General features: G+C 36.5%; 4 protein-coding genes across 4 annotated transcripts in view; all 4 read left to right on the top strand.

Moving 5' to 3' along the window:
• The window catches only part of LOC114530985, a 36,150-nt gene extending 34,342 nt beyond the window's left edge, over window positions 1–1,808 (top strand). The window contains exons 23-29 of the mRNA XM_028552610.1: window positions 88–161; window positions 523–580; window positions 692–766; window positions 939–1,035; window positions 1,107–1,158; window positions 1,339–1,481; window positions 1,664–1,808. Of these exons, the coding sequence (XP_028408411.1) occupies window positions 88–161; window positions 523–580; window positions 692–766; window positions 939–1,035; window positions 1,107–1,158; window positions 1,339–1,456 (474 nt within the window). The 3' untranslated portion in view covers window positions 1,457–1,481; window positions 1,664–1,808. The remainder of the gene's footprint in view (window positions 1–87; window positions 162–522; window positions 581–691; window positions 767–938; window positions 1,036–1,106; window positions 1,159–1,338; window positions 1,482–1,663) is intronic.
• A 90-nt stretch (window positions 1,809–1,898) lies between these two features.
• Window positions 1,899–7,941, top strand: LOC114530990 (prostatic acid phosphatase-like). The gene is made up of 13 exons (XM_028552619.1): window positions 1,899–2,171; window positions 3,652–3,744; window positions 3,851–3,940; window positions 4,091–4,174; window positions 4,255–4,332; window positions 4,515–4,613; window positions 4,694–4,786; window positions 4,917–5,040; window positions 5,463–5,548; window positions 5,893–5,993; window positions 6,219–6,341; window positions 6,572–6,684; window positions 7,359–7,941. Exons 1-13 carry the CDS (start codon window positions 2,082–2,084, stop codon window positions 7,502–7,504), a joined length of 1,320 nt encoding a protein of 439 aa, XP_028408420.1. The 5' UTR covers window positions 1,899–2,081; the 3' UTR covers window positions 7,505–7,941.
• A 409-nt stretch (window positions 7,942–8,350) lies between these two features.
• LOC114530906 (prostatic acid phosphatase-like) lies at window positions 8,351–14,919 on the top strand. The gene is given in 13 exon segments (XM_028552527.1): window positions 8,351–8,503; window positions 9,268–9,360; window positions 9,445–9,534; window positions 9,679–9,762; window positions 9,865–9,924; window positions 10,129–10,227; window positions 10,645–10,737; window positions 12,000–12,123; window positions 12,272–12,357; window positions 12,884–12,984; window positions 13,071–13,193; window positions 13,477–13,592; window positions 13,804–14,919. Coding segments are annotated over 13 exon segments (1,305 nt in total). The 5' UTR covers window positions 8,351–8,413; the 3' UTR covers window positions 13,950–14,919.
• Window positions 14,920–16,408: 1,489 nt separating this feature from the next.
• On the top strand, window positions 16,409–23,838 carry LOC114530879. Its single transcript, XM_028552477.1, has 9 exons — window positions 16,409–16,586; window positions 19,441–19,541; window positions 19,769–19,858; window positions 20,049–20,162; window positions 20,573–20,594; window positions 20,880–20,968; window positions 21,181–21,353; window positions 21,791–22,656; window positions 23,113–23,838. Exons 1-9 carry the CDS (start codon window positions 16,409–16,411, stop codon window positions 23,499–23,501), a joined length of 2,022 nt encoding a protein of 673 aa, XP_028408278.1. The 3' UTR covers window positions 23,502–23,838.
• Window positions 23,839–23,915: the final 77 nt, after the last annotated feature.

Raw genomic sequence — 23,915 nt, 5'->3', positions numbered from 1 at the left:
GGAAAATGCTCTGCTTGCTTTTGATGGCGAGAATCAGAAAGAGAAGCAGATATATCTAAAACAAAATGAAATATTTTAATTCCTTAGACGGACACAATGTTCAATGCAAGTGTTAATGATGTTCCTCAGGGAGACGAGAGAATGAACAAACTTCTTGCAAGGTAATAAAGTTTCTCTGATATCATCTGATAAATTTGAAGTGGAGTTTTTGTATTGTCTAGGCTAAAGCCTTTTTTCCCCTTGTCGGGAAAAAAAATAGAAACAAAAGCATTTTGATTGGATATACAGTCATATCACGAATAAGTTTTTGCGATAAGTAAAGAAGAGCCTTGAAAACTATTTTGTTTATAAGCCGTATTTTCACTGGCTTTTCTCGCAAGGAATTAGACCTTACTATTTGTTTAATTTTATAAATTGAGTTGATTGATCCAGTGCAGGAAATATGGATAGATAATTTTCATATACCAAGAAAGCTAATCGTGAAAACGAGGTCATATCTAAAGCTTTATCGTTAATGTTTAGACTCGCTGACGCGGCTCGTGTTCAAGAGGAAACAAGTCTACAATTGTCTGAACTTGAGGTAAACGTCATTTATAACGGTTTGCGGATTGGTTTTTCTAGTTAAAACTACACGGACTATTGACAGTTCACAGGCAGTACATTCATAAATATGTTTGTGTTTTGTTTAAAGCAAACATTGCAAGAAGAGAGAAGTCGCCGGGAAGAGTTAGAGATCTTGCTGGAAGAACAACATCAAAAAAGAGATGTAAGTTAACTGATGTGATTGTGTGATGTTTTTAAATGTAGACCATGTAAAATCTGTTATCTGGAATATCCGCCTTGTTGAGGAGCCAGACTTTAGCATCAGTGCATGGTGCATTCCACTGACAATTTCTGACTGTAGTAATAAACCAAGAAATTGAATTTTTCCACACCAGCATCGAGTTAATATCTTGGATGAAGAGACAGTACCACTGACAGGATCGCCTGCAAGTCATGGTGGTCAGCTGTATCAACATCGAGCTTCACATATAAGTAAGTGCGCATCAATTGATGGTATATTTCATGCTGGGCAAAAAATTGATCTTGTTTCAATCATTTTCCAGACCGAAGAAGTCAGACGTCCTTACTTAGTCTACGTGGCTGTCTTCAATCCAGGTATACATTTCCTGCAGTGTTAAACAGTGTGTTTGTTAAACAATGTGTTTTAAAAAACACCTTTTGTGGGATGGCGTACATTGCAAAATGCAGCCAATATTGTCCACCATGTGTAAAATGTAGAACTTACTGCATAAATGAATACATCATAACTGATGTTGTCTGTATTAATATTTTCAGCGGTTTACTCGCCCGCCTTTTGTGTGGCCAAGCAAGAGGACGGTGGCCAATCATGTTGTATTTACTGTTCCTTCATACCGTTCTTATCATCTGCCTTTATTCTATCTTTTCTGGTTAATTGCAACAATCAAAAATTTTATAAGGTACGGTATAACTTCTCGTATGATAACGTCTTCAATATAACGAATGCTATGAAACTTAGAAACTTCAGTAGTTGATGATAACTTGAAGTTAACATCAGAAAATGACATTATTGACTTAAATAACGACAGACAATGGAATCATCGACTTAATTTTCAACTTCTGTTTTTCTATGTTTTTTCAGAGATATAGTTAAGGAAGAAATCAAGACAAAGTCATTCAATATAAACTAATGCAAATTATTATCAATAAATATGTTAGGTAATTAGACAATGTGTAATAAACATATTCATAGGACAACTCTGCGCCTGATTTAGTGCACTTTGGGAATTTTTTTTTGTCCCGTGGAGCATCGGAAAGTGAAGAGAGGTCGGACTTGTTTTATGGTCTAATTATTTGCATACACGTTTTTTTTTGCAAGCACGATTTTGGTTGACGCCTAGTGACAAAATTACGTCTTTATTTTCCTCTGTATTAAATAAAGTAAAACATGAAGTAATGGTTGTTGAACTGCAGCACAGAATACTGAAGGCTCACACATCTGTTTTTATTTTGAATATTTTCCTTCCTGGATTTTATGTCATTCGCTAAGAGTATATAAAATGTGTTTAAAACTTGTATCAGTTTTGTGTTTTTTATATTTTGTATCGGGACAAAAGGAAAATGATTTGGAGCTTAAGATGTCTAATGTTGTGAGTAAATTTTTGTTTTAATTTCTGTATAGATTGTATATTACTAATGCTCACTGATTGCTATTAAATATTAATGTCAATTGTCACTTGAATATTTTTTATAAAATATGGTTCGTAATTATATCTATTGTTATATTCAGTGTATCACTTTTGATATCAGTGGAATCACCATTTTTTTAAGAAGGAAAAGCTGTCAAAAAACTGACCCACCATTTGAAAAACAAATTTTTATGAAAGAATGACACTATGAGATTTCAAATTAATTTTGCAATGCAACTAAAGGGAAGTATATTTCATGGGCACTTTGAGTATGCACCAATGCTCTGACTGCTATTGAACTGTAAAACATTTTGCTATAGCTATATAATTTATATGGCCATAAATTTATATAGCCATAGGCAATTATTAGCTAGGGCTAGACCAAATTAGACATTGGTTTCCTGCCCTTCACATCTTGAGATTTGTGCACCTACAGGCCTACACACAGCCCATTTTTGCTATCTAATATGATATTCCAGGAGAAATGCGCAGTAAGGTTAAGTACACAAATGTTCCAAAAGTGTACTTTGCACATTTGATGTATTAACATTATGAAAATGTAATGTAAAAACACAATAGAAGTCTTTGCTCATTTTATTCCATAAACTTTCATAATGGCAAATAATAAGAAGGCATTCCACTGACATGCAGATGGTGGTTGGGAAACTAAAAGTAAAATTTGGTGTGACCTAATTCATTTTGACTAAAGTATTTATTATTGCAATGTTTTCATCAACAACCGAATGCAGCCCAATTAACTGGACTGTGCTGCAACCAACATTATTTGCCTAAGCACTTGACAATGTAAATGCCAAGATATATTATAATTGCTCTTACCTCTATAATTGCTCTACCCTTTCTAATTTGCCAAAAATGTGCCAATTTTGAGTACCGTAATTACTCGAATAAACGCCTCCCTCGAATAAACGCCGCCCTCGAATTAACACCGCAGGGACAAGCAAAAATATCATTAAACGCCGCCCTCAAATAAACGCCGCCCTCAAATAAACGCCGCAACCTTTTCGTCATTGCGGCGTTTATTTGAAGCATTTATTTATAACCACAGTTCAATTTTCCTATATAATTATATAAATAGAAAAGACACATAACTTTTATACTTAGTTTTTTTGGGGGATTGATTGTATTGGTTAAATTGGCGTTTAAATTACACACTGAAATTCAGAGTTGTTACGAGTTTGTAATAAACGCCTCCCTTGAATAAACGCCGCCCTCGAATAAACGCCGCATCTTAATTGCTAGAAATTTAATAAACGCCGCGGCGTTTATTCGAATAATTACAGTATTCTCTAGTGATTCTCTAGTCACACATGTGAGAATGCTATTCTATTTTGTTACATGTAAAATATGAAGCTTGAAGAAACAGCAATGTGCCAATGTCACATGTGTGAAAATCTTAAAACTAATGTTTCGTCTTTGGTAGTTGTATCGACATGGTGATAGGTCTCCAGTTGCCACATTTCCTAAAGATGAACACAAAAGTTATTGGAAACAGGGTCTTGGACAGCTAACTGAGGTATACTGTCAGTTTATCCATAATTATTATTAATATCTTGTTTACATATGAATATTAATGTTTTGCACTATGTTCATAGCTTGTGTTTGCTTAATTTCAATTACAGATTGGTATGAAACAAGAATTTCTGATGGGTAAATTTTTGAAGAAAAGATATTTACAAACTATCTTGAATCAAACTTACCTTAGAAAACAGGTGAAAATATTGTAATCTCAATCCAGCAATATAGCAACATATGTAGTAACTTGTGCTATGCTACAGCAGAAGCAGCTACCTAAACTCTTTATAAATTCTTAATACTGATGCCATTCGCTGAAAGTTGATCAGAATGATTTTTTAATTAAGGTCCACTGTCGAAGTTCAGATAGGGATAGATGTTTGATGAGTGCTGAAGCTCAAATGGCTGGGCTCTACCCACCTTTATACCTGGTATTGATTGTCTTGAGAATTACTCAAATGAAATATAAAATTAAGTGATTTTAATCATGTTTCTTACAATTGAAACATAGAATCCTCAACCAAATAAGAAGGAATGGCAATTTTGGCAGTTGATCCCAATTCACACTGTGCCAAAAAATCTGGATATGGTTGGTATTTTCACTTCATGTAATAATGTTTTACAACTTTCTTGCCAGTGGTCCTTGTATTTTCTAACTCGTATATGAAATGAAATTTGGGCAGAAGCATAACCCCTCACTGGGTACTGATAATACTTTAATAAATGTGCCTCCTTGAACCTTTATGATAAAATTACTTTGTTTAATTTCAGTTACTTCGTCCATATGATTATAACTGCCCTCGGTTGCAAGAAATTAGTGAGAAATCATACCATGATCCCAAATTTGTTGCAATGGCAAAGAAGTACAAGGTATAGTATACTTAGGTATAAGGTTTTAGAGACCAATCTTTGCCTGAAATTGTTATGATCTGTTTTGATATATTTTTTAGGATTTTATGGGAAATGTTAGCGCTAAACTTGGACTCTCGAAATCACTCAACCTGACAACAATATACAAAGCTTACGACTCCCTGTTCTGTCAGGTATGAGCATGAATTATTAAACATTGGGATAGTCTGTTCAGTTTGAGGCTTTCGGTCATACAAATATACTGGCATTTCCCCACAAAAATTAGAGCAATAGTTGCAATACTTTATTCTTGTTATTCCCTAGAGAGCTCATAACTTATCTTGGCCAACGTGGGTGACACCTGATGTCTTCAATAAATTGACAATTCTTCAATATTTCGATTTTGTTTGGATGTTCAATTCTCCGGAAAAGGCTAAATTAACTGGAGGTAAGCCACCTGTAATTAGTGGGACAAAGCTACTTTATTCCATACGTAGACAGCAGAAGACGGTTGTACAAAGGATAGCACTATTCACCGGATAGTGATTTTTTAACTGTTCTAATAGTCCATCGTAATTATCGCTACTCTGGTTTTAATAAATGAAAGTAATCACCACACGGGTCGTGAAAGTTAATCTTTGTGTGGACAGTGTGGTGATTACTTTCATTTATTAAAACCAGAGTAGCGATAATTACGATGGATTATATGCCTGGTTGCCGTGAACTCATTAACTTCAATTTGTTCTAATAGTGCTGGAAAAGCAATAAAATCACAGCTTTGAAGCTAACAATTATTAAAGTGAATCCTCAATTTAAAAATTCTAAGGTTTATAAATCAAAGAATTACGGTTTAAACTGATTTTTATTCAGGTAACTTACTTGGCGCAATGGTAACAAACATGAAGAATTTTAGAAAAAATCCGAATCAATCGAAAAAGTTGTATGTATATTCAGCGGTAAGCTTCTCAGGTCAAACCACATTTGATGAGACGTTATTGGAAGACGATGCCAAGCTATTTTTTGGTTATATTGGAACGTATTTTCACACGTGTCAAATGCCGTAAAAACAACTGCCTAAAAACTAAGGCAGTATTGTACTATTTGCAAAAAAGGCCTACGCTACACGACTCGTCATTTTTCGATCGTAAATCATAGGGCCATTGGTTTCCCAAGTTGGAATTCACTTCTTCACTAAGGCTTTACAGTTTGTCTCTAAACTCCATACATTTTCTAATAGATTTTAATTATTTGTTTTTATATACAGCATGATACGACCGTTGTTATTTGTTTTTATATACAGCATGATACGACCGTTGTTGCTTTGTTAAGCGCTTTGAAAATATACTCTGGTATTCCACCACCCTATTCAACTGCGTTTCTGATGGAGCTGTATTATAGCAGGTATAAGAATATCGCATGCAGTATGATCGACACTTTATTAAGAGCGAGAAAACTCTTAAAGTTGAAACCACGCATGAATCTATATAAATCATAAATGTATTTCCTTACAGTATATTTGTATTTTCTTAAAATTCCACATGCTTTTTCGTTGTTAATTAAAGTAGGCTGATGACCATCAGTGGATGTCATTGATGACTATCAAACTATCATATTCTAATATTCTAGAAAATCGTCCAAATATTTTGTTCGAATGTTTTACCGAAATGACACATCTCAACCTGATAAAGCTTATGAACTCTTCATTCCTGGTTGCCAAGTCAACAACTGTACTTTGGATAATTTTACGTCGTAAGTATTGCTCTTGTATATTTGATAAGATGTGAGAAACTAAAATGACTAATAATTCTTCCATCACTATTTCTACGAACGGCCATTCAAAATATACAGTTTTTCACTTCTCTGAATATAAGCTGTGCGAACTATCGAACGTGTTAACCCTTACCTACCTCTAGGAAGAACAGATTAGAATATATATTGATGGCCAAATATGATTTTTTGTATGTTTTCGTTTTGTAAAGTCTCACGGCCTCTGCTGTTCCTGTGGACTTTGAAGCTGAGTGTCACACTGAAAGATGCTCACAAAAGCTGAAAAAAGATGACGGAGATACCTGTGGCCTGAAATCTTGTAAAGGTTATAAATCCTAGTAAAAATTTTAAAAATTGGATCACAAGCTTCTAGACTAGCGGAGCGCAGTATTATCTTCAATCTTCCAAGGCAAAAATGGTTATTTTTCTTCGATACGTAATGCAAACATTGAACATTTAAGTTCGTGAAATTCGCACACAGGACTACATGCACTTTTCACATTTTCCAAAAATGTTTCCAACAAAATTTGCAGTTGATAGCTTGTTGGTTTGATAGCTAGGACTATTATTATCATAAGAAATTAATTGAATCAATTTTTAGTACGGCTATCAACGTTCATCGTTAATACATGTGTAACGTCACTAACGTGAATGCAGGCCTTTAAGGCGGTGTTACACTATGTAACTTTCCTTGCAACTTGCAATGCAATTTTACTCCTGGGGCATCTAAAGTTGACACAACACGATCTGCTAACGTTTCCTTACCATTTGGAACACTCTTCACAAATTAACATCCTCCAAAATTTTAATTGCAAGTTGCATAGTGTAAAAGCGCCCTATTGTGGAAGGAATTTTTAGGTCTGACAAATAATTGAGAAGGGAAGAGTAATTTTTAACACGAAAGTTGTCCTTGTTTGCCATGACTTTTTTTCTCGAAGCCCGTTTGTAGCAATATTTTATAGAAAAAGTGGTAGGCAAGTTTTGTGTTTTTCTTCTTAGATGCTCTCGCTGCTGTTCTTATAATCCTGTTGCTGGTGTTTATTGCTTTCGTGGGGTACGTCGTGCGGCGTTGTCAGGTTAGAAGAAAAGCAAAATCTCTTAGACATTTCCAACAAATTGAAAACGAAGAGTGGGACTCGGAATAATCGCGAGACATGTTCGCGAGAGCATCGGAGTAGCCAATCGGAGGAGAATCGCACGACGACGTATGTCACAATATCCTAGAGTAGTAGAGGACGTTTTACAGTCGTGGGGGTAATTAAACGCACTCTGTTCTTAATAGATAAATTGTACATTATACATTTGATGTTTGCCTCCGAGGAAAATACTGAGTTTTTCTTCTCCCGAAAGTCTCAATCGAGTTTTTAAGGGAAAGCAAAACTCGCTATTCCCGAGTAAAAATACATGCATTTAGTGTTTTGTTATATAGTAACGACGAATACAACAGAAAAAGAATGGACAATACATTAGGCTATATAACAATAGTGATTCGTCCTGGTAATTTAAGTATTTATAAAATTGGATCCCTTTTGTGTATATACAGTAACTGGGTTTTTAAATTGGATTAAAAGCTGGATCTTTCTCCCTTTATATAAGCAATCTTGTACAGAAGTATTTTCATTCGCACTGAAAAAAATGTCAGTTGCCGACCGAAGTAGCCGTAAAATCTACAGGACTACATACACTACTACATTAAATAGGAGGAGTAAAGGTGACAACAGACGCTATTGAAACGCCACCACCACTATGCATGCATGCAGATGTTTCTGTAATGCAACTTGGATGAGTCTTTCATACATTTTTTTGTGAAAAAAATATCAAAAGCGAACTTCCACACAACAAGATCAATGTCACTCCGTCGAGCACTCATCAAATAGTGAGAAATACTGTGAACAGAAAACTAACCCCCCTGAAGCAATCCAAAATAATATGAAGACCAGGGGGTGACTATTTTGTTTGACGAATATTTAACGACGTCGACTATACGAACTGTGGGCTCTTATGTTTGTTTTTGTTTTCCTCGAGTAGTAATATACGCAAAAGTGTAAAATCAAATGGGTCCAAAACTTGTATTAGGATTGTATTTTTTATGTTTTGTGTCAGGACAAAAGGGAAATGATTTGGAGCTCAAAATGGCTAATGTCGTGCGTATTAATTTTTTAAATATTTTTTATGTTATATTTGTATTTATTTCGTATATGTATGTTGTAAAACAACTGCCTAATATAGAGAAAAACACTTCTCGAAGGGATTTTATCAGTATGAGTATCATCAACGTGTAATCCAATTGTAGTTAAAATGAAAGTTCTGCGCAGAAACATCGCTTCTGCTCGTAATAACATAAAGGCCCTTTGATGATGTAAATGTGCCAAAACTTATGCACGATTGTCTTTTATAAACCGTGATATAATGTGTTTGCACTTCTCTTGCTCTAGGGAGTATACTCCCCTGCACCCCCAGTAAGGAGCATACATGAACTGTGCTAGCCTGGTTTGCTGAGTTAGCCCTGTTTGCTGAGTAATTAGTCCTGTTTGCAAGGCTGGGATTAGCAAATGATTGTATGAGTGATTTTAGTATGATTTTTTAGAGCAAGTGTTTGAAAACAATTGTGCAAAGGTCTTGCTTAGCCTTAAAAATTTCAATCTTTCTTAGGTTTTAAAGTATATTCATTCTTGTGCCAGTCAGTTGCATGTAATCAAAACCTTAAAATGGAATATAATTATAGGAAATGGCCCGGTAGAATGGGCTAGCCCAGTAAAACAGGCTAGCTTAGTAAAACAGGCTTGCCTGGTCCAATTTGTAATCATCCCCTAAATACATCCCTGCGATTAATCATCAACTAAATGTCTCAAACTTGCATTGGTTAATTTTTAAATAATTATTAACACCGCTGTTACCTGTATGCCAGTTGTATCGTCATGGTGATAGATCTCCAATGGTAACATTTCCCAAAGATGAACACAGAAGTTACTGGAAGCAGGGTCTTGGACAGCTAACTGAGGTAAAGCTAATTGGAAAGTATTATTAACAACTTTGTTGCATTCATGTCCATTGTTTGATATTGAATGATAAATTTCTGTTACAGATTGGTATGGAGCAAGAATTCATAATGGGTAAATTCTTGAAGAAGCGATATTTAAAAACTCTCTTGAATCAAACCTACCTTCGAAAACAGGTAAACATACTGCAATCTTCACTCATGAATAACTTTGTATGAACTTGTGCTGTTAATTGCTGTAGGCTAGCTAAGCTCTCTAGATTCTTAATACTAGTGCCTCCATTTTGACTTGAAATATTGATCTGATGGGTTTTTTAAAAGGTCTACTGCCAAAGTTCTGACAAGGATTGATGTTTGATGAGTGCTGAAGCTCAGATGGCTGGTCTTTACCCACCTTTATACCAGGTACAGAGATACTACTGTCTAGAGGATGATTGAGGTCGAAGCACATAATTATTATCATATTATTTTTAATTTTATATAATGTAGAATCCCAAACCAAATAAGAAGGAATGGCAATTTTGGCAGTTGATCCCAATTCACACGGTGCCAAAAAATCAGGACAAGGTTGGTGTTTTGACTGAAATTACTGTTGGGATATTTGTTTACACCTCTGTTCCCAGAGATTTGTGAACTTTCCAACTGTTATATTTTTTCTGTGAAATTAAATATTGGCAGAAGATACAAGAATCTGGCAACTAGGGTACTAATGCCTAAACCAGTTGCACTTCTGCTAACCTCTAATGACATTATCAAACTGTATAATTTCAGTTACTTCGTCCATTTGCGTATAACTGCCCGCGATTAAAAGAAATTAGAGAGAAATCTTTCAGTGATCCTAAATTTATTGCGATGGAAACAGAGTATAAGGTACGTAGTATATATTTTTTGACAACTGTTCATTATCCTAGATTTCTAGAATTAACAATTAGACAACGAGTCCGAGTTGTCTACGAGCGAATAGTCAACGAAGGCGAGGCCTGAGTTGACTATTCGCTCATAGACAACGAAGGTGCGTTGTCTAATTGTTTTAATATACACCCTGTACCTATGATAGAGATATTAATTTAGAGAATAATCGATACACCGCAATTACACCGAAAAATAATTTAATTAATTCAATTTTATACGGTCGCGCGAGCGAAATTTTCCCAAACGTTCACCATCACGAATAGACAATGGTTGAGTAGCCAATCAGAATGTAGGATTTGTAATAGACAATAGTCGGGTGTATACTAATATCTTTTTCTCCCAGGGTTGCTAATTACCCATTTGACTTTGTTTTAGGATTTTATGGAAGAAATTAGTGTTAATCTTGGACTTTCAAAATCACTCACACTCAAAACAATATCCAGTGTTTATGACTTTCTTTTCTGTCAGGTATGAAAAGAGATCTCCATTGTTTGAGCATGAAATATTTAAAGTAGGAGTTTTTGGTGAACTGGTATAGCTGTACGTATTGAAAGCACTGTTGTGTACCAGTATCTCAAGACATACAGGCATTTTTCAAGGAAAAAGAATAAGAGCCCGAAAACGTTTTAGGTATTCCATGTACAATGAATTCATGTGTTCAAAAAGATGAACAAGTGAAAACTAGTTCCGTCTATCACAAAGTTGCAAGACCTGTTAAAATTTCCTCCGGGTAAAATTTTAAGGATTCAATATAAACCTTTCTCAAACCAAAGCAAATTAGTAATATGTGTGAAAAAGCAAAATATATAAATAATTAGATAGTCAAATTAGGGTGTTATTTGTATTTCCTATTGCAATGCATGCACGACTAGCATTAGTAGTGTTAGTTAACTACGCAGAATGCCCCTCACCCAGCCTTCCTCACTGGCGGTGCCCGACCGTACTGGCAGCTTTTTTGCAACTCTGGTGTATCAGTGAAATGGAAATATGGATTCAATTATAACTGATATCTATACATCCTAATCGCTGTAATCGCTATAATTCGCGGTTGTACTGAATTAGATTACTTTACGTAAGTTTGAAATCAATACACATTCTGGTTTAAAAACATTCGATAAATGGTTTTATTAGAAAAACAATTAAATGGCTGGATTCGGATGTAATCTTTGCTGATGATCAGCAAAATATCGTGCCTTCAATTTCGGTTCTATCGGTTATTAGGAATATATTTGGCGCATCACTATATATCTATACAAATATTTACTGTCTGTACATTTCAAACAAATCGCAATTCCATCGTATTACTCTGAGATATTCGGAAAAACTGTATTGATAGTTGGAATTTTCTGTGAAATTGAATATTGACAGAAGATACAGAAATCTGGCAACTAGGGCACTAATGCCTTAACCAGTTTCTTCTTAACCAGTTGCACTTAAATATTGACAGAAGATACAAGAATCAGATATATACGTTTTTTAATAATTAGGTATATATAGATACACGTCTCCATTGAAGGACACTTTTTTGTGAAATGGACTTCGTGTTTTAAATAAAGATTATGATGATGATGAATAATTAGAATTATTATACAGATGACCCATCGTTTGACCCATTCTTCTTCGCCTGGTTTATTTATTAATTAGTACAACGATTTCTGGTGATTGTAAAAATAGTGGAAGTCTGATGGTAAGATCCGTAAGAATAATCCAATAATCCATGATTTTCTTAGAGAGCGCATAACTTATCTTGGCCATCGTGGGTGACAGAAGATGTCTTTCAAAAATTGACAATTATCCAACATTTCGCATGGGCTTGGGTATGCAATTCTCCTGAAAAGGCTAGATTATCTGGAGGTAAGTCACTGCAGACAGCGGTCTCCAGGATGTTTGAAGGTAGAAATATTTCTTTATAATATTTCCTGTATAAAATGTCCCGTGATATACTTGTCAAACTGGTACAAAAATTTAAGAAAGTTTATCTTGTCCCATCAATTTCTTTCAGGTAACTTACTTGGCGCGATGATAACAAACATGAAGAATTATAAAAACAACCCTGATCAATCCAGAAAATTACATGTATATTCAGCGGTAAGCCCGTTAGATGTTACCTATGCGTATGGTTATTGTACCGTTTTTCACAAACGACAGGGCTACACAACCCCATCATTTTCTTCCTGGTTCTCATTCAACTTCGGTATAATGACTGTAGTCACAGGCCGGTATCCACAGGGGGAGATTATCTTCAACACATGCAGCCGGAAAATTTCTTTTGTCTGTTAGTTCTCGAGCAGAACCAAGGGCTTGAACACATAGAGAAACTTTCCTCACCTGGTCACTGGTTCTGATCCTCAGGATAACTTTCCTCCAGTGGAAACCGCGGGAGAGCTGCATCTTCCCAACATGCAGCATTAAAGTTTTTTCCTGCATGGGCCGTGTCCAAATAAGGGAATCCGGAGGATTCGGATACCGATCATTTTTAGGCCAAAGAAAGGTCTTAAACATGATCTTGTGTATCAGTCATGGCAGTATTTAAATCAGTCATGACTTATGGTTTGTTTCTATGTATACATGAATGTATTAATAGCTGCATGGTATTATTTCTTTTCTTTTTTAGCATGATACGACCGTTGTTATTTTGTTGAGTGCTTTAAAATTATACTCTGGTACTCCACCACCTTATTCAACAGCGTTTCTGATGGAGCTGTATTATAGCAGGTATAAGAAAAAACTATCAAACTATTGAGTTGGCTGATGACCATCAGCTGATGGATGTCATTGACTATCAAACTATAATATTCTAGAAAATCGTCCAAATATTTTGTTCGAATGTTTTACCGAAATGACACATCTCAACCTGATAAAGCTTATGAACTCTTCATTCCTGGTTGTCAAGTCAACAACTGTACTTTGGATAATTTTATTTCGTAAGTATTTAGTTTTCTTCATAAGATCTGTAAGGGTGGTTAATGACAATGATTGACGCATCTGGCTTTTATCTCTGGGGCTTGTTGTAAAAAGAGGTAGTTAACTTTACAGTTAGAGGCAGAATTGGCCAATCAGAATGATGTATTTTCTAGTTAACTACGATTTAACTTGATTGAGCGCTAACTCCGCCTATGATCCTTTTTCTCTAAAAAGAACAGTTTAGAATATTGATGTGATGATGTCCACCAATTATGAATTTTTGTTTATTTTCGTGTTATAAAGTCTCACAGCCTCTGCTGTTCCTGTGGATTTCGAAGCTGAGTGTCACGCCAACAAATACTCACAGCTGAAGCTGAAAAAAGATTGTGAAGATACCTGTGACCAGAAAGCTTGCATAGGTTGTGTTAGCTATTGTTTGTAATAATTATAGTATAGAAATTTACAAAATAGTAGAAATATTGCCTTGATCAATTATAGCCCTACATGGGCATTATTTAACGATGGAGCTAACTGAAGCTTAAGAGGACATAAAATTATTTATATTTAGAACTGACAGAGCTACCCTGCATGTAAGGACACAGTTGATGATTTTTTGTGTTTTTCACTTAGATGCCCTCACTGCTGTTGCTGTAATTCTTTCACTGACTTCCATTGCTTTCGTCGTCTATATCTGGCGATGTTGGCGGGTAAGAAGAAAAGCAAATTCTCTCAGACACTTTCAACAAATAAAAAACGAAGAATGGGACTCGGATTGATCTCGAGACATCTTCGAGAGAACATCGGAGCAGCCGATCGGTGAGACATCGCACGATCACGTATGTTACATTCTAGAGAACATTTCACAGTCGTGGAAAGTTGAACATACACTGTATAACAGTGTAAATAGGTACAAGGGAAGATCTTAGGGCATAAATTGTACGTTAATGATTAATTTAAAGCTAGTCCGTCAAGGTGATGTAAAACATCGATGAATATTAGGTCCCTTTTGTATGTAGCTGCACCACTGAGTTATCTAAAAGGATTTAAAAGCTGGTATCTTACCCACTTTACATGAGCAACTAATTCTGACGAGAAGAACGCATTCGAATTCTTTTATTAAAAACGCCTAAATATTAAATCTGAGATTTTAAGATACCCTGTTTGGTTTACGGGTACGCGTAGCGTTTCTTTTTCAGCGAATTCAGTAAATTATGCATGTGAAAAATTATTAGGTTGAGCTGACTTACCCGTCTGTGAAGGACTATAGTCTTAGCTGCCCTTGATGACGTGTTGCGCAAACGACTTACTTACGTATATATGCATGCAATACTCCTCAATATAGCTAAGGCCCGTTTACACGCGATTTTTCAGTGCTGCGATTTCTTCTTTTAATAGAAGTGAACCATGCAGTGATAAGTTACATGCAGATGTTCTGATTTGGACATCAAGCTTCTATTTGAATATCCTTAAATAATTCACTCGTTCACATCTATCAAAAGAAGGAAATCGCATATAAAATCGCAGCAAAAATTGCACTGAGTGTATAAACGGGTCTTTATAAGCCTTCCAGCAAAAGAATGTTTTCTTCAACAAAAACGAACTCTTCTTCACGTTATAGTGCAGGGATTTCATGTATTACAAGCACGATGTTTATTTCGCTCACAATTCTTCTCGAGTTGCAGTCTCATTACCGAACACAATGTAGAAATGAATTTTGCTTAGGTAATTAAATTGTCGTTAAAATTTCTCATTTCTATACGCATATTGTGCCGAAGCCTAAAAAATAACTTGTTATCAGCGAAAAAAGACGTGTTCATTGGGATTTGCCAACAAGCTGATGTATTATCCACATAAGAATAGATGTTTAAGAGATTTTCTGGCAAAGCTGCCCCGTGAACATAGCTCGTGTTTCGTTGCTTATTTGTCCTGTATTGTGCACCTAGCTCAAACGAGCATATCAAATCACTTTCGTGACAAAAGCGCTGTTATACCGCAGTATAAATTGCATGGTAATGTTAGCACAAATGACCAATCACATATCATCTCGTGTCTGCTCAACCAATCAAATCACGCGATAGCGCTTCATTGCATGAGTCCGTAACACAATAGCATTAATAGAAATGTCAATCAAGCAAGGCTTATCCAGTTTGGTATTTGCGATAAATCTGTTCTGTCTGATTGCTATTTACCGTCTGACCTTTGTCTGGGACCTAAGGCCTGTATATATTCCGCGAATTACTGTATTTAAACAGTAAAGAAATCGCTGTCCCGTGTTTCGTGTTCGTCTAACGCAAAAGTCACAATCGTCGTGAATACACGTTTGTTGTTGTTCGTGAGCCACCGGTTGCCTGGACAGTCAAAACGCTGAACCGATATCTCTCCTGGATTTAAAGCTTAAACGCTTTACCGCGAGGTTAAGAGGTCATAGTACCTTTAAGTGTCCAAACTGGCTTCCTTGGAAGAGCTCAATCTTGCTGGCAAGGGGAAACGAAAGAAAAAGATACAAGGGTTCGTGTGTTCGTGATATATTATTGCTACTGCGAATAAACGCTCTCGAATATTCATATTATGAAATGAAGAAGTTGAACCCTTTAGGGGATACACAGAACTTCATAACTATTCTATGTTAGCTCAAGCATGTATAGGAGAATGTCCTTTCTACATATTTGTTTTTAAGTCGTGATTCTAGCCGACATGTTGTGATGCTCTTGTATATCGCGAGACCAAATTGTACTTTGCAACAACTTTGCTTTTGTTAGCTTCTCATCACAACACGCTCAGGTTTCACGACCCGTCATAGGACGCGAAAGCAGTTCAGCCTATATTCTCGATAAACGATTGTGATTGCAAGCAATTTAACTTCACGAAATAGCGTTTCCACACCCTACAAAATGTGCGATTCTTGTATTGAAACGAACCGGCTGCATGAGTTTAACGCCCTGTTTTAGCTGTCATAATAGATCTCGTTCAACTTTATATTCAGGATAAATTTGTTCGTGAACTACACTATATAGATGGAGAAAAAAGAACGAGGAGTCTCACGAAGCGGGCATATAGATTCTAGCTTCTTTTCTAATGATGCGTATTCGTCTATTTAAACCGCAGGCATAGTAGCGATTGAAGCATGTTTGATCATTGCCAACAAACTAAACTGTTTGAAATAATTTAGAAGGCCTTTATTCTAACGACTGACATGTTTTTGTTTTGAAATTTCATCTCCCTTGACTATAAATTAATGGATAAAAATCCTTTCAGAGGTAATCCTTCAAAGCGACATCGGGATAGGCTGAATACCGAGCTGGATAACTTGGCTAAACTTCTTCCGTTTCCTGAAGACACTATTTCAAAATTGGATAAAATTTCCATCCTACGATTAACTGTTAGCTATCTGAAAGCGAAGAGTTATTTTCAAGGTTAGTGAAGGGATGATAATGTTATGTATTGTATATTGATATGTAAACTGTCTTTGTTTTAAACTTAAAGGCAAAGCGGTCCATTGCACCTCTTTCTACAAACTTGTATTGCATGTGATTATGACGTATATCTCAGTATTTTAAATGCCTATATTTCAAAGTCTGAGATATACATTCAGCTACCTTCTGGTAATAAATATTACCAGTCGGATGAATATATATACAGGTGAAGAAGTAAAGGCTTTTTAGTTTAAATTGTAGCGGGATCTCAAAGCCAAACACAATGACACGATGATTCGTTGTTCGCACAATACATTTCGCGTGTATTGTGTCGTGTTAGTGTGACAAACCAGATGTGTTTCGTGGCGAAATGATCGCTCGATTTTAATATAATTTACGAATGAAATCATTGTGAACTATACCGCAAGCTCTTCACACACGAGATACCATAAGATTTACGGTATGTATATACGACTTTCTAATGCTGCAAATTCTTTGTCGGCGTATATTCAACCGGACACCTGGTTTTCACGAAACAAAAATAGAACGAAACTCGAAAGGCCTATTCTGTTTTAATACATCATTTGCAAATCTATCGTCAAAGTTTTATTGATAGATATTGTATTTACATAGTCGGATTAGATGATAAACTTCATATTCTGTGACAAAACAATAACCTAAGCCTAAACTGCTACCACGGTACACATAGAAATGAACGAATATAATACGCGAAGTCGCGTAAGTAAAAAATTCATGTCGCAATTTATCGGAAAACTCGCAATTTCAAAATTGGAACCTGGATTTCCAATCCTATTTAAATAGACAATTAGTTTGGTATGTGTATGAATCTAAGATCCACACTGAATTAATTATTTATGATTAATACGCTAATAGCCAAAGGCAAGCTTTTATTTTCCCGGCAACGTTGTGAAAAGGACTGGCCGAAACGTCGGATCGGTTTAATTGTACATGTAAATTTACCTTTTCGATCGAATTCCTAATAGTGAATTTGCGACATATAAATCTTCGGCACGAATTAAAAACATTCTTAAATTTTAATATGATGTGATGGTTTCCATATGCATGTCTAATGTATTGTCTTTGAAAACGAGCCAAATCGTGATTTTTATTGCCAAAAACTGGACATAAGCCCTACGATTTTACTTTTTCAGCGTTAACTGTATTGTCTATGAGCATTTTGATTGTGAGAATGGGGGTTGAATGTTTTTTCCCCCTTTTTCTGTGTGCGTGCAAGCTTCACCTAAACGAGTGTTTGTCAAAATCTCAAACTCAACAATACAACAAGGTGTGGACGTGATTAATAAACACCAATGCATCCTCAGAGATTAATATCAGAATATTGTGGTTGAAATACGTACGTAGGTGAATACATTTGTGTCTGCAAGCTTTGTGTTCGAATTTCCGGCAAAAAAGATATGTTGGTGTGAATTAAAAAACAAATTGGCAAAGCAATTTTTTATTCCATGAAGCAATGTTTACAGTATAAAGAAACAGAGTTGCAAAAAAGCTGCGGGTACGCGGGTACCACCCGTGAGGAAGGTTTGCTTTGAATGAGCTTTGTGAGGAAGGTTCAAACATATGCACATCATGCATGTACGAAAAACCAAATATTTCTTTATGCTGGTTGCCACTTGACTCAGTGACGTAGCGTCATTTTGAGGAAGGTTTTCAAGACTTGAAATCCTACCGGAGGAAGGTTGAACTCTTTTTGCAACTCTGTAAAGAAAGTTTAAAGGGCCATACATTGGCATGTCACACGGGACAGTTTTCATACGAGCCGTAGTTTTACTACGTCTACGAACTTAGCCTTGTTTAGCTTTGAGTTTTCAACTGGCACTGTTGCGTTTTTAATGCTAATGAAATATCAAACATTCCAAATAATGCCACAATACGAAGTTTGACAGAAACTAGGCTGTAACACGAGCCATGCATGTAATGCAGAAATGCGCAGAAAACCTCGCAGAAAACAGAAAAGCAGTAGGCGGTCTTCAAAGTCTGATTATAGCGCTAACATCTGCTGCTTTTGTTCGTGCATTTCTTAATGAGTACTGTTCTTCTCAAGACTTGAGAGAATAAAATCAGGGAAGAGGAATGAAATAAACTATTGCCAGTTTGGAGTATCGGAAATTTTGACTTGTAGTTTTGCATTAACTCAAAGTTAATTTACCGGCTTTTGGACCACGGGGGCCGGTTGTATCAAGCCCGTTTAACGGTAGTTTAACGGTGGTTAAGTTCAAAATAGAAAGCAAGTCTATCGTTTTATTCAATAAGCAAACTAAATGTTTTTAACCTTAATACAAAGATACTGTTTACAACTACATATTCAGTACATAATATTCAAGTTACTCATATTCAAGTTACGAGTTGTAAGAGTGTTATTCAATTTTGACTTATGCACCGTTTAAGCTAAACAGGCTTGATACAACCGGCCCCTTGTTAATGCCAATAGCCCGAACCATGATAATTGAGCTAGCGGGATAAATATTTATCTTATGAAACGAACATGCGCATATTGAAAATATAGTTGCTAACCTTTGTAAGTTCGTTTGCCTGTGGCTGTGTAATATCTTTTCCTCTGCCGAAATCTGCAACCCAGTACCCTATCAAACGTTATAAGGCCCGCCGGCGAGTGTGTTAGAGAATTCGGGGGGGGACCATAATAAATGGACCCCCCGCTCGACCATAATAAATGGACCCCCCGCTCGACCATAATAAATGGCCCCCCCGCTCGATTCATCCACTTATATTCAGAGTAAAGAGTTTAATAATTATAACTCCATGCATGCATGAAATAGAAAATGTCCCGAAGTGATCCATTAAATTGACTTCATAGTGTGTGAGACAAAAAGAAAGTCACCGAACCATGCAGTTGATCAAAATTATCTCTCCCAAGAGTTTGAAGGAAATGGACTTATGTCTCAACTTCTACTTGAGGTAAGTAAAGATTTCATGAGTAAGTCATGTTCATCACATAGCTGCTGTCTTGTTATCCTCTTGTGATGATCTCTGCTGATCTTTGCTAACTTCTGTATCCAATGGTTATCTATATTGATTTTATTCAATGCGTGACTTAGGGATTATGTTTATTTCATGATCATGCCTTTAGTATAACATAACTAGTCCGGGTATATTTTTTTTAATGTGGTGATGTCTTTCTGCAGGCTTTAGATGGTTTTATCATGATCATCACGACAGATGGTCAGTTGTTTTATGTCTCTGAATCGGTCAAGGATTTCCTTGGATATTCTCAGGTAAGAGCTTAGACAAGCCCAGTGTAGATCCGCTATGAGATCCGGTGTATGTATAGTAATCTATGATGAGGCTGTTGATTCTTTCCTCTGAAATTCTTCAGACGTACTATAAAGACAACTGACCGCTAACGGTTGGGTCTGAACTTTATGGTGAATGGCTTCTTTTTAATATTAATCATTTGTCTTTCAGGCCACATTGATTCATCAAAGTCTGTACAAATTTCTTCATATTGACGATCATAAAACTGTGAGAGAAAACTTAGTTTGGGTGGAGGACTGTGACACAACGACTGGGAATCTTGAGGTACACTTATGAATCTAACAAGAAAATCTTTCATATATAACTTGATGAATTCAGACTGTATTAATACAACTGTTCGAAATAGAGCAAGCCAGCTGTTGCTATATACGTCAAAACGAGGCTGATCAGTTCTTTTACCACCAAAATTTCTAAATTTCAAAATGATTTCTAAATGTGGACTGAAAAGGCTTGCTTTCTGGGTGGCTGGTAACAGGTTCAGAAACAGACAATGTCAACCGAAAGGTGAAAGAGTTTTATACAATCGGCCTCCCGGTGACTAGCCTTGTTTTTGCGTAACTCGTCACCATATCCCCACATGCTCTTTTGGAATATGTCAAAAACTGACTGCACATTCACACAAACGGAATGTAAATAATTTTTACATCAGTTTCTATTTATCTTCTATTTTGCAGGATGACCAAGCTGACGATAAATGTAAGTGTTTGTTTGAACCTGTCGCGTTGCACAGAAGTATAGATCACCATGCTTTAACAATTACTGATCTAAAATAATAGACATGGCTGGTCTAATCTAACGTTTTCTTGCATATCGTTGACAGATAGCTTAAACCGGTTAAAAATATATCAAAAAAAATCGTGTTTTGATATAGCTTAATAAAATAATACTGAGACTGGCTGAAATTACGTCAATCCATCAATCTATTAGGGATTGATTTTCTCATTGTTTCCTAACGAACTAAATGCTGTCCTTTAATTTTAGTTGACGACGTTTTCGCTTCAGCCAAACGTGAGAAGAACTTCGCATGCCGTATTAAATGTACTATGAGTCATGGTGGAGGGTTTTATAAGGTAAGCGGAGAAGTGAGATTTTTCTGCGCGACGTGAAGCGAACCTGAAATCCGGTGATGTGATTGGTCTGCGAAAAAATTCGCCGCGGAAAAGTGGGATCGCTTCGAATAAAATTCGGCTAATGGGGGGTACGGGGTATGAGAAAGAGTTTTGTTTGCACCTCGGATACAATTCGTAAATTAACATCGCGTCAACTATATCGAATCTTTCAGATGTTTCAATGTCGCGGTCGTATGAGAGAAATTCACATAAAGAAAAGGGAAGTCGACAGTGTGGAGTATGGATTATTTGCTGTGATATCTCCGATTAATACACTACCAACTTCTTCGACTTTGGAAATGGTTCGTAAAGAGGCTATGCTGGCTTCACAAAGACGTTATCATCTGTAAGTAAATACTAGCGCGTCCTTGTCAAGACAGGAGCCAAACCTTTTGGCATTCTTATGAAATTTTCTGTATATCACTTGTGCCACTAAAATTATTTACACAAGTTCTTGGTAACTTTTATCACTGTTGGCACCATGTACCTACCGTGAGTCAGCTGTAGGTCTAAATTTCGTTCCTGGCAAAACGAGTAATGCGGCTAACACCAAAGTTAGAGAGGTTTGCAAAACGTGATGTTGTGTTTTCATTCGTTATCTCAAAATTCGGAAATTCAAAAGAACACCCAAATAATCTACACGAAGTGTAAAAAGCCAACCTTAGAATCTTGCTGTCCTTGGTCGAAACGCCCTTAAATTATCATCAAATTGCAGATAATCACTCATTTTTGTCGTGGGATAACTGAGAGTTATGTATTACATTTGTCGTTTTTTTGTTTCAGTAGTGATCAAAACCTTAACCTCACAGAGACGTATCCACTTAGTTCACCCTACAAACCCTTCATTGACCCTCGTCATCTTCATATACCTCCAATCACACCTACAACACCCACAGCGGCTGGTCACGAGGCTTCATTTTTTCCACCAAATTTTACGTATGGTAATGGGAACCTCTTGCGCCCGGGCATCAAAAGGCGCAATTCAAGCTCCTCGGCAATTGCTGATGATTCGTCGACGAATGACGAGAACGCCAGTTCGGAAGGCTCCGTGGATAGCACTGGTGCTCGGCGAAGAGTGTCATTTCGCCTTGACGAGGAAAAGTCGACGGAAAAACGGGAAAAGATCGGAAGCCTTCGTAGAATGTCGGCACCAGCGTTCGCAAATCAACCAATGACGTCACCATCCTATGAGACCACTTCTTACAATAACATGTTACATCCAGGGACTCCTAACTGGTTATACCCCACTCCTTTTTCAAATCCTCTCCTGGGTTACCAAGAGTTACTTCATCGTATGGAAAGTAGGTCTTATCTATCACCGGGATATTTGTCTCCTTTATATCCGCCTTTCTCACCCGGAGGAATGTTTCCACCCTATTCTCCTTTTCTGAAACGGGCATCAAGCTTTCCGAATATTTCCCCAAATGGAAACGCAATGTACCCAAATGGGGATAGTCTCTTAAGTCCTCGTATACCACCGTATGATCCATTTGCATACTTCCTCGGCAATCCACAAAGTTCTCGAAGTTCCAGCAATGTCTCACCGTCAGGAGGAATGTTAGGGCATATAGAAAACGGAAAAGAAGCTAAAGCGGAAGAAAAAGTGAATGAAAATGTGGAAGCGATGGAAGAGGATTCTTGTACCCAAGGTATGAAAAATGTATTAACTGTTTAATAACTAAACACCTAGCGCATGATTGGCTCTGTATTAGGACGGTCTTCATTTTTTAATTTTAAGTAAGCGATGTTGTTTCTGTTATATTGATCTGGGGCCGATTGTATAAAAAATGCATGTTTGAAGTCACTGGTTCAAGTAAAATATTAGAGGTGTAGTGGAGACCTAGAATTTTGTACAACCTGCCCCGGAGATATAGAGCAGTCCTTTCGTGTGACAACCTCGCAATATTCTGGTCAATATCATGTCGGAGTGAATACCTTGTCTCCCACCCAGAGCGTGGTTTAGCAGATTTTGAATAACATTTATTTTGTTTTATGGCCGCGTGAATTGGGTCAACTCCATTCTAATTTAACTTCACTAGCCACTGCAAACTAAAAATTTTGTTATGAGTTTTGAAAGAGAGCTCAATGGCTGTCATCTTTTCCAGAAATCGAAGTTGTAAACCAAGATGAAGACGAAGATGAAATAAATGTAACGGAAGAAACAGAAGTAAAACTTCAAATTCCAACAATAAAAATTGAACATTGTGATAGTGAGCCTATGGAAAACGACGAGGCTGGTTGTAGTAAAGTGAACTCAGTATACTCTCCCTCGCACGATAGTGACATATCTTCTGCACAACCGAGCCCTTCCAGTGACACTTCAAATAAGCAGAATGAAGGTGATTTGCAAGATGAAGGTGATAACGAGGATGGTATACAGGAAACACTCGCGGACATTGCTCACAATTTCACCAGTAAATTAGACAGTATTCGGTCAACGTTTACATTGTCTCTAGATCGTAATGTTGCTTCGTGTTTGGGGAAAAATAAGTGATTTTTTTGGCTCGTGTCAAGCATGAAAATTGCACGTAAAAGATCACGTGATTCCCATGTGTTCTGATGTAAGTTGATGGGGTTAGTTTGGGGGAAAGTTGCGGATATCATAGTTTGGTGATATAAAACTCCAAAATGTCTTTTGAAAGTACGTTTTGATTTGGGTGTGTGTCAGTTACAACCATTTATCTCTGAGACTATACAAAGAGAGTATTATCGAGCTTGAGTGAATTTCAGCAGATGCGTGTTACTGTACATAGCTTTGTTGGGGTGTCTACCACTTGTACTTCTTGCACAAATTGCAGTGTAAATAAAATTCAATTTGTTAATTACAAACATTCAACCACAAAAGTGGCGTTAATGTGTTCCTTGTCGTTAGCACTCTCTTCAAGTCATTGATATAATTTACGTTGAC

The sequence above is a fragment of the Dendronephthya gigantea genome, unplaced genomic scaffold (genome assembly GCF_004324835.1).
Source record: "Dendronephthya gigantea isolate DGI-Jeju-01 unplaced genomic scaffold, DenGig_1.0 000067F, whole genome shotgun sequence".
Classification (NCBI taxonomy): domain Eukaryota; kingdom Metazoa; phylum Cnidaria; class Anthozoa; order Malacalcyonacea; family Nephtheidae; genus Dendronephthya; species Dendronephthya gigantea.
The sequence above is the reverse complement of the archived record's forward strand: the minus strand, read 5'-3'. Positions and strand labels throughout refer to the sequence as shown.

Coding starts and splice junctions, on each gene's coding strand:
- LOC114530879 (XM_028552477.1), top strand. CDS start 16,409: ATGGATAAAAATCCTTTCAGAGGTAATCCTTCAAAGCGACATCGGGAT. Junction 19,542..19,768: donor TGTCTCAACTTCTACTTGAG/GTAAGTAAAGAT, acceptor GTCTTTCTGCAG/GCTTTAGATGGTTTTATCAT. Junction 21,354..21,790: donor TCACAAAGACGTTATCATCT/GTAAGTAAATAC, acceptor TTTTTGTTTCAG/TAGTGATCAAAACCTTAACC.
- LOC114530990 (XM_028552619.1), top strand. CDS start 2,082: ATGTGTTTAAAACTTGTATCAGTTTTGTGTTTTTTATATTTTGTATCG. Junction 3,745..3,850: donor GTCTTGGACAGCTAACTGAG/GTATACTGTCAG, acceptor TTTCAATTACAG/ATTGGTATGAAACAAGAATT. Junction 4,614..4,693: donor CAATGGCAAAGAAGTACAAG/GTATAGTATACT, acceptor TATATTTTTTAG/GATTTTATGGGAAATGTTAG.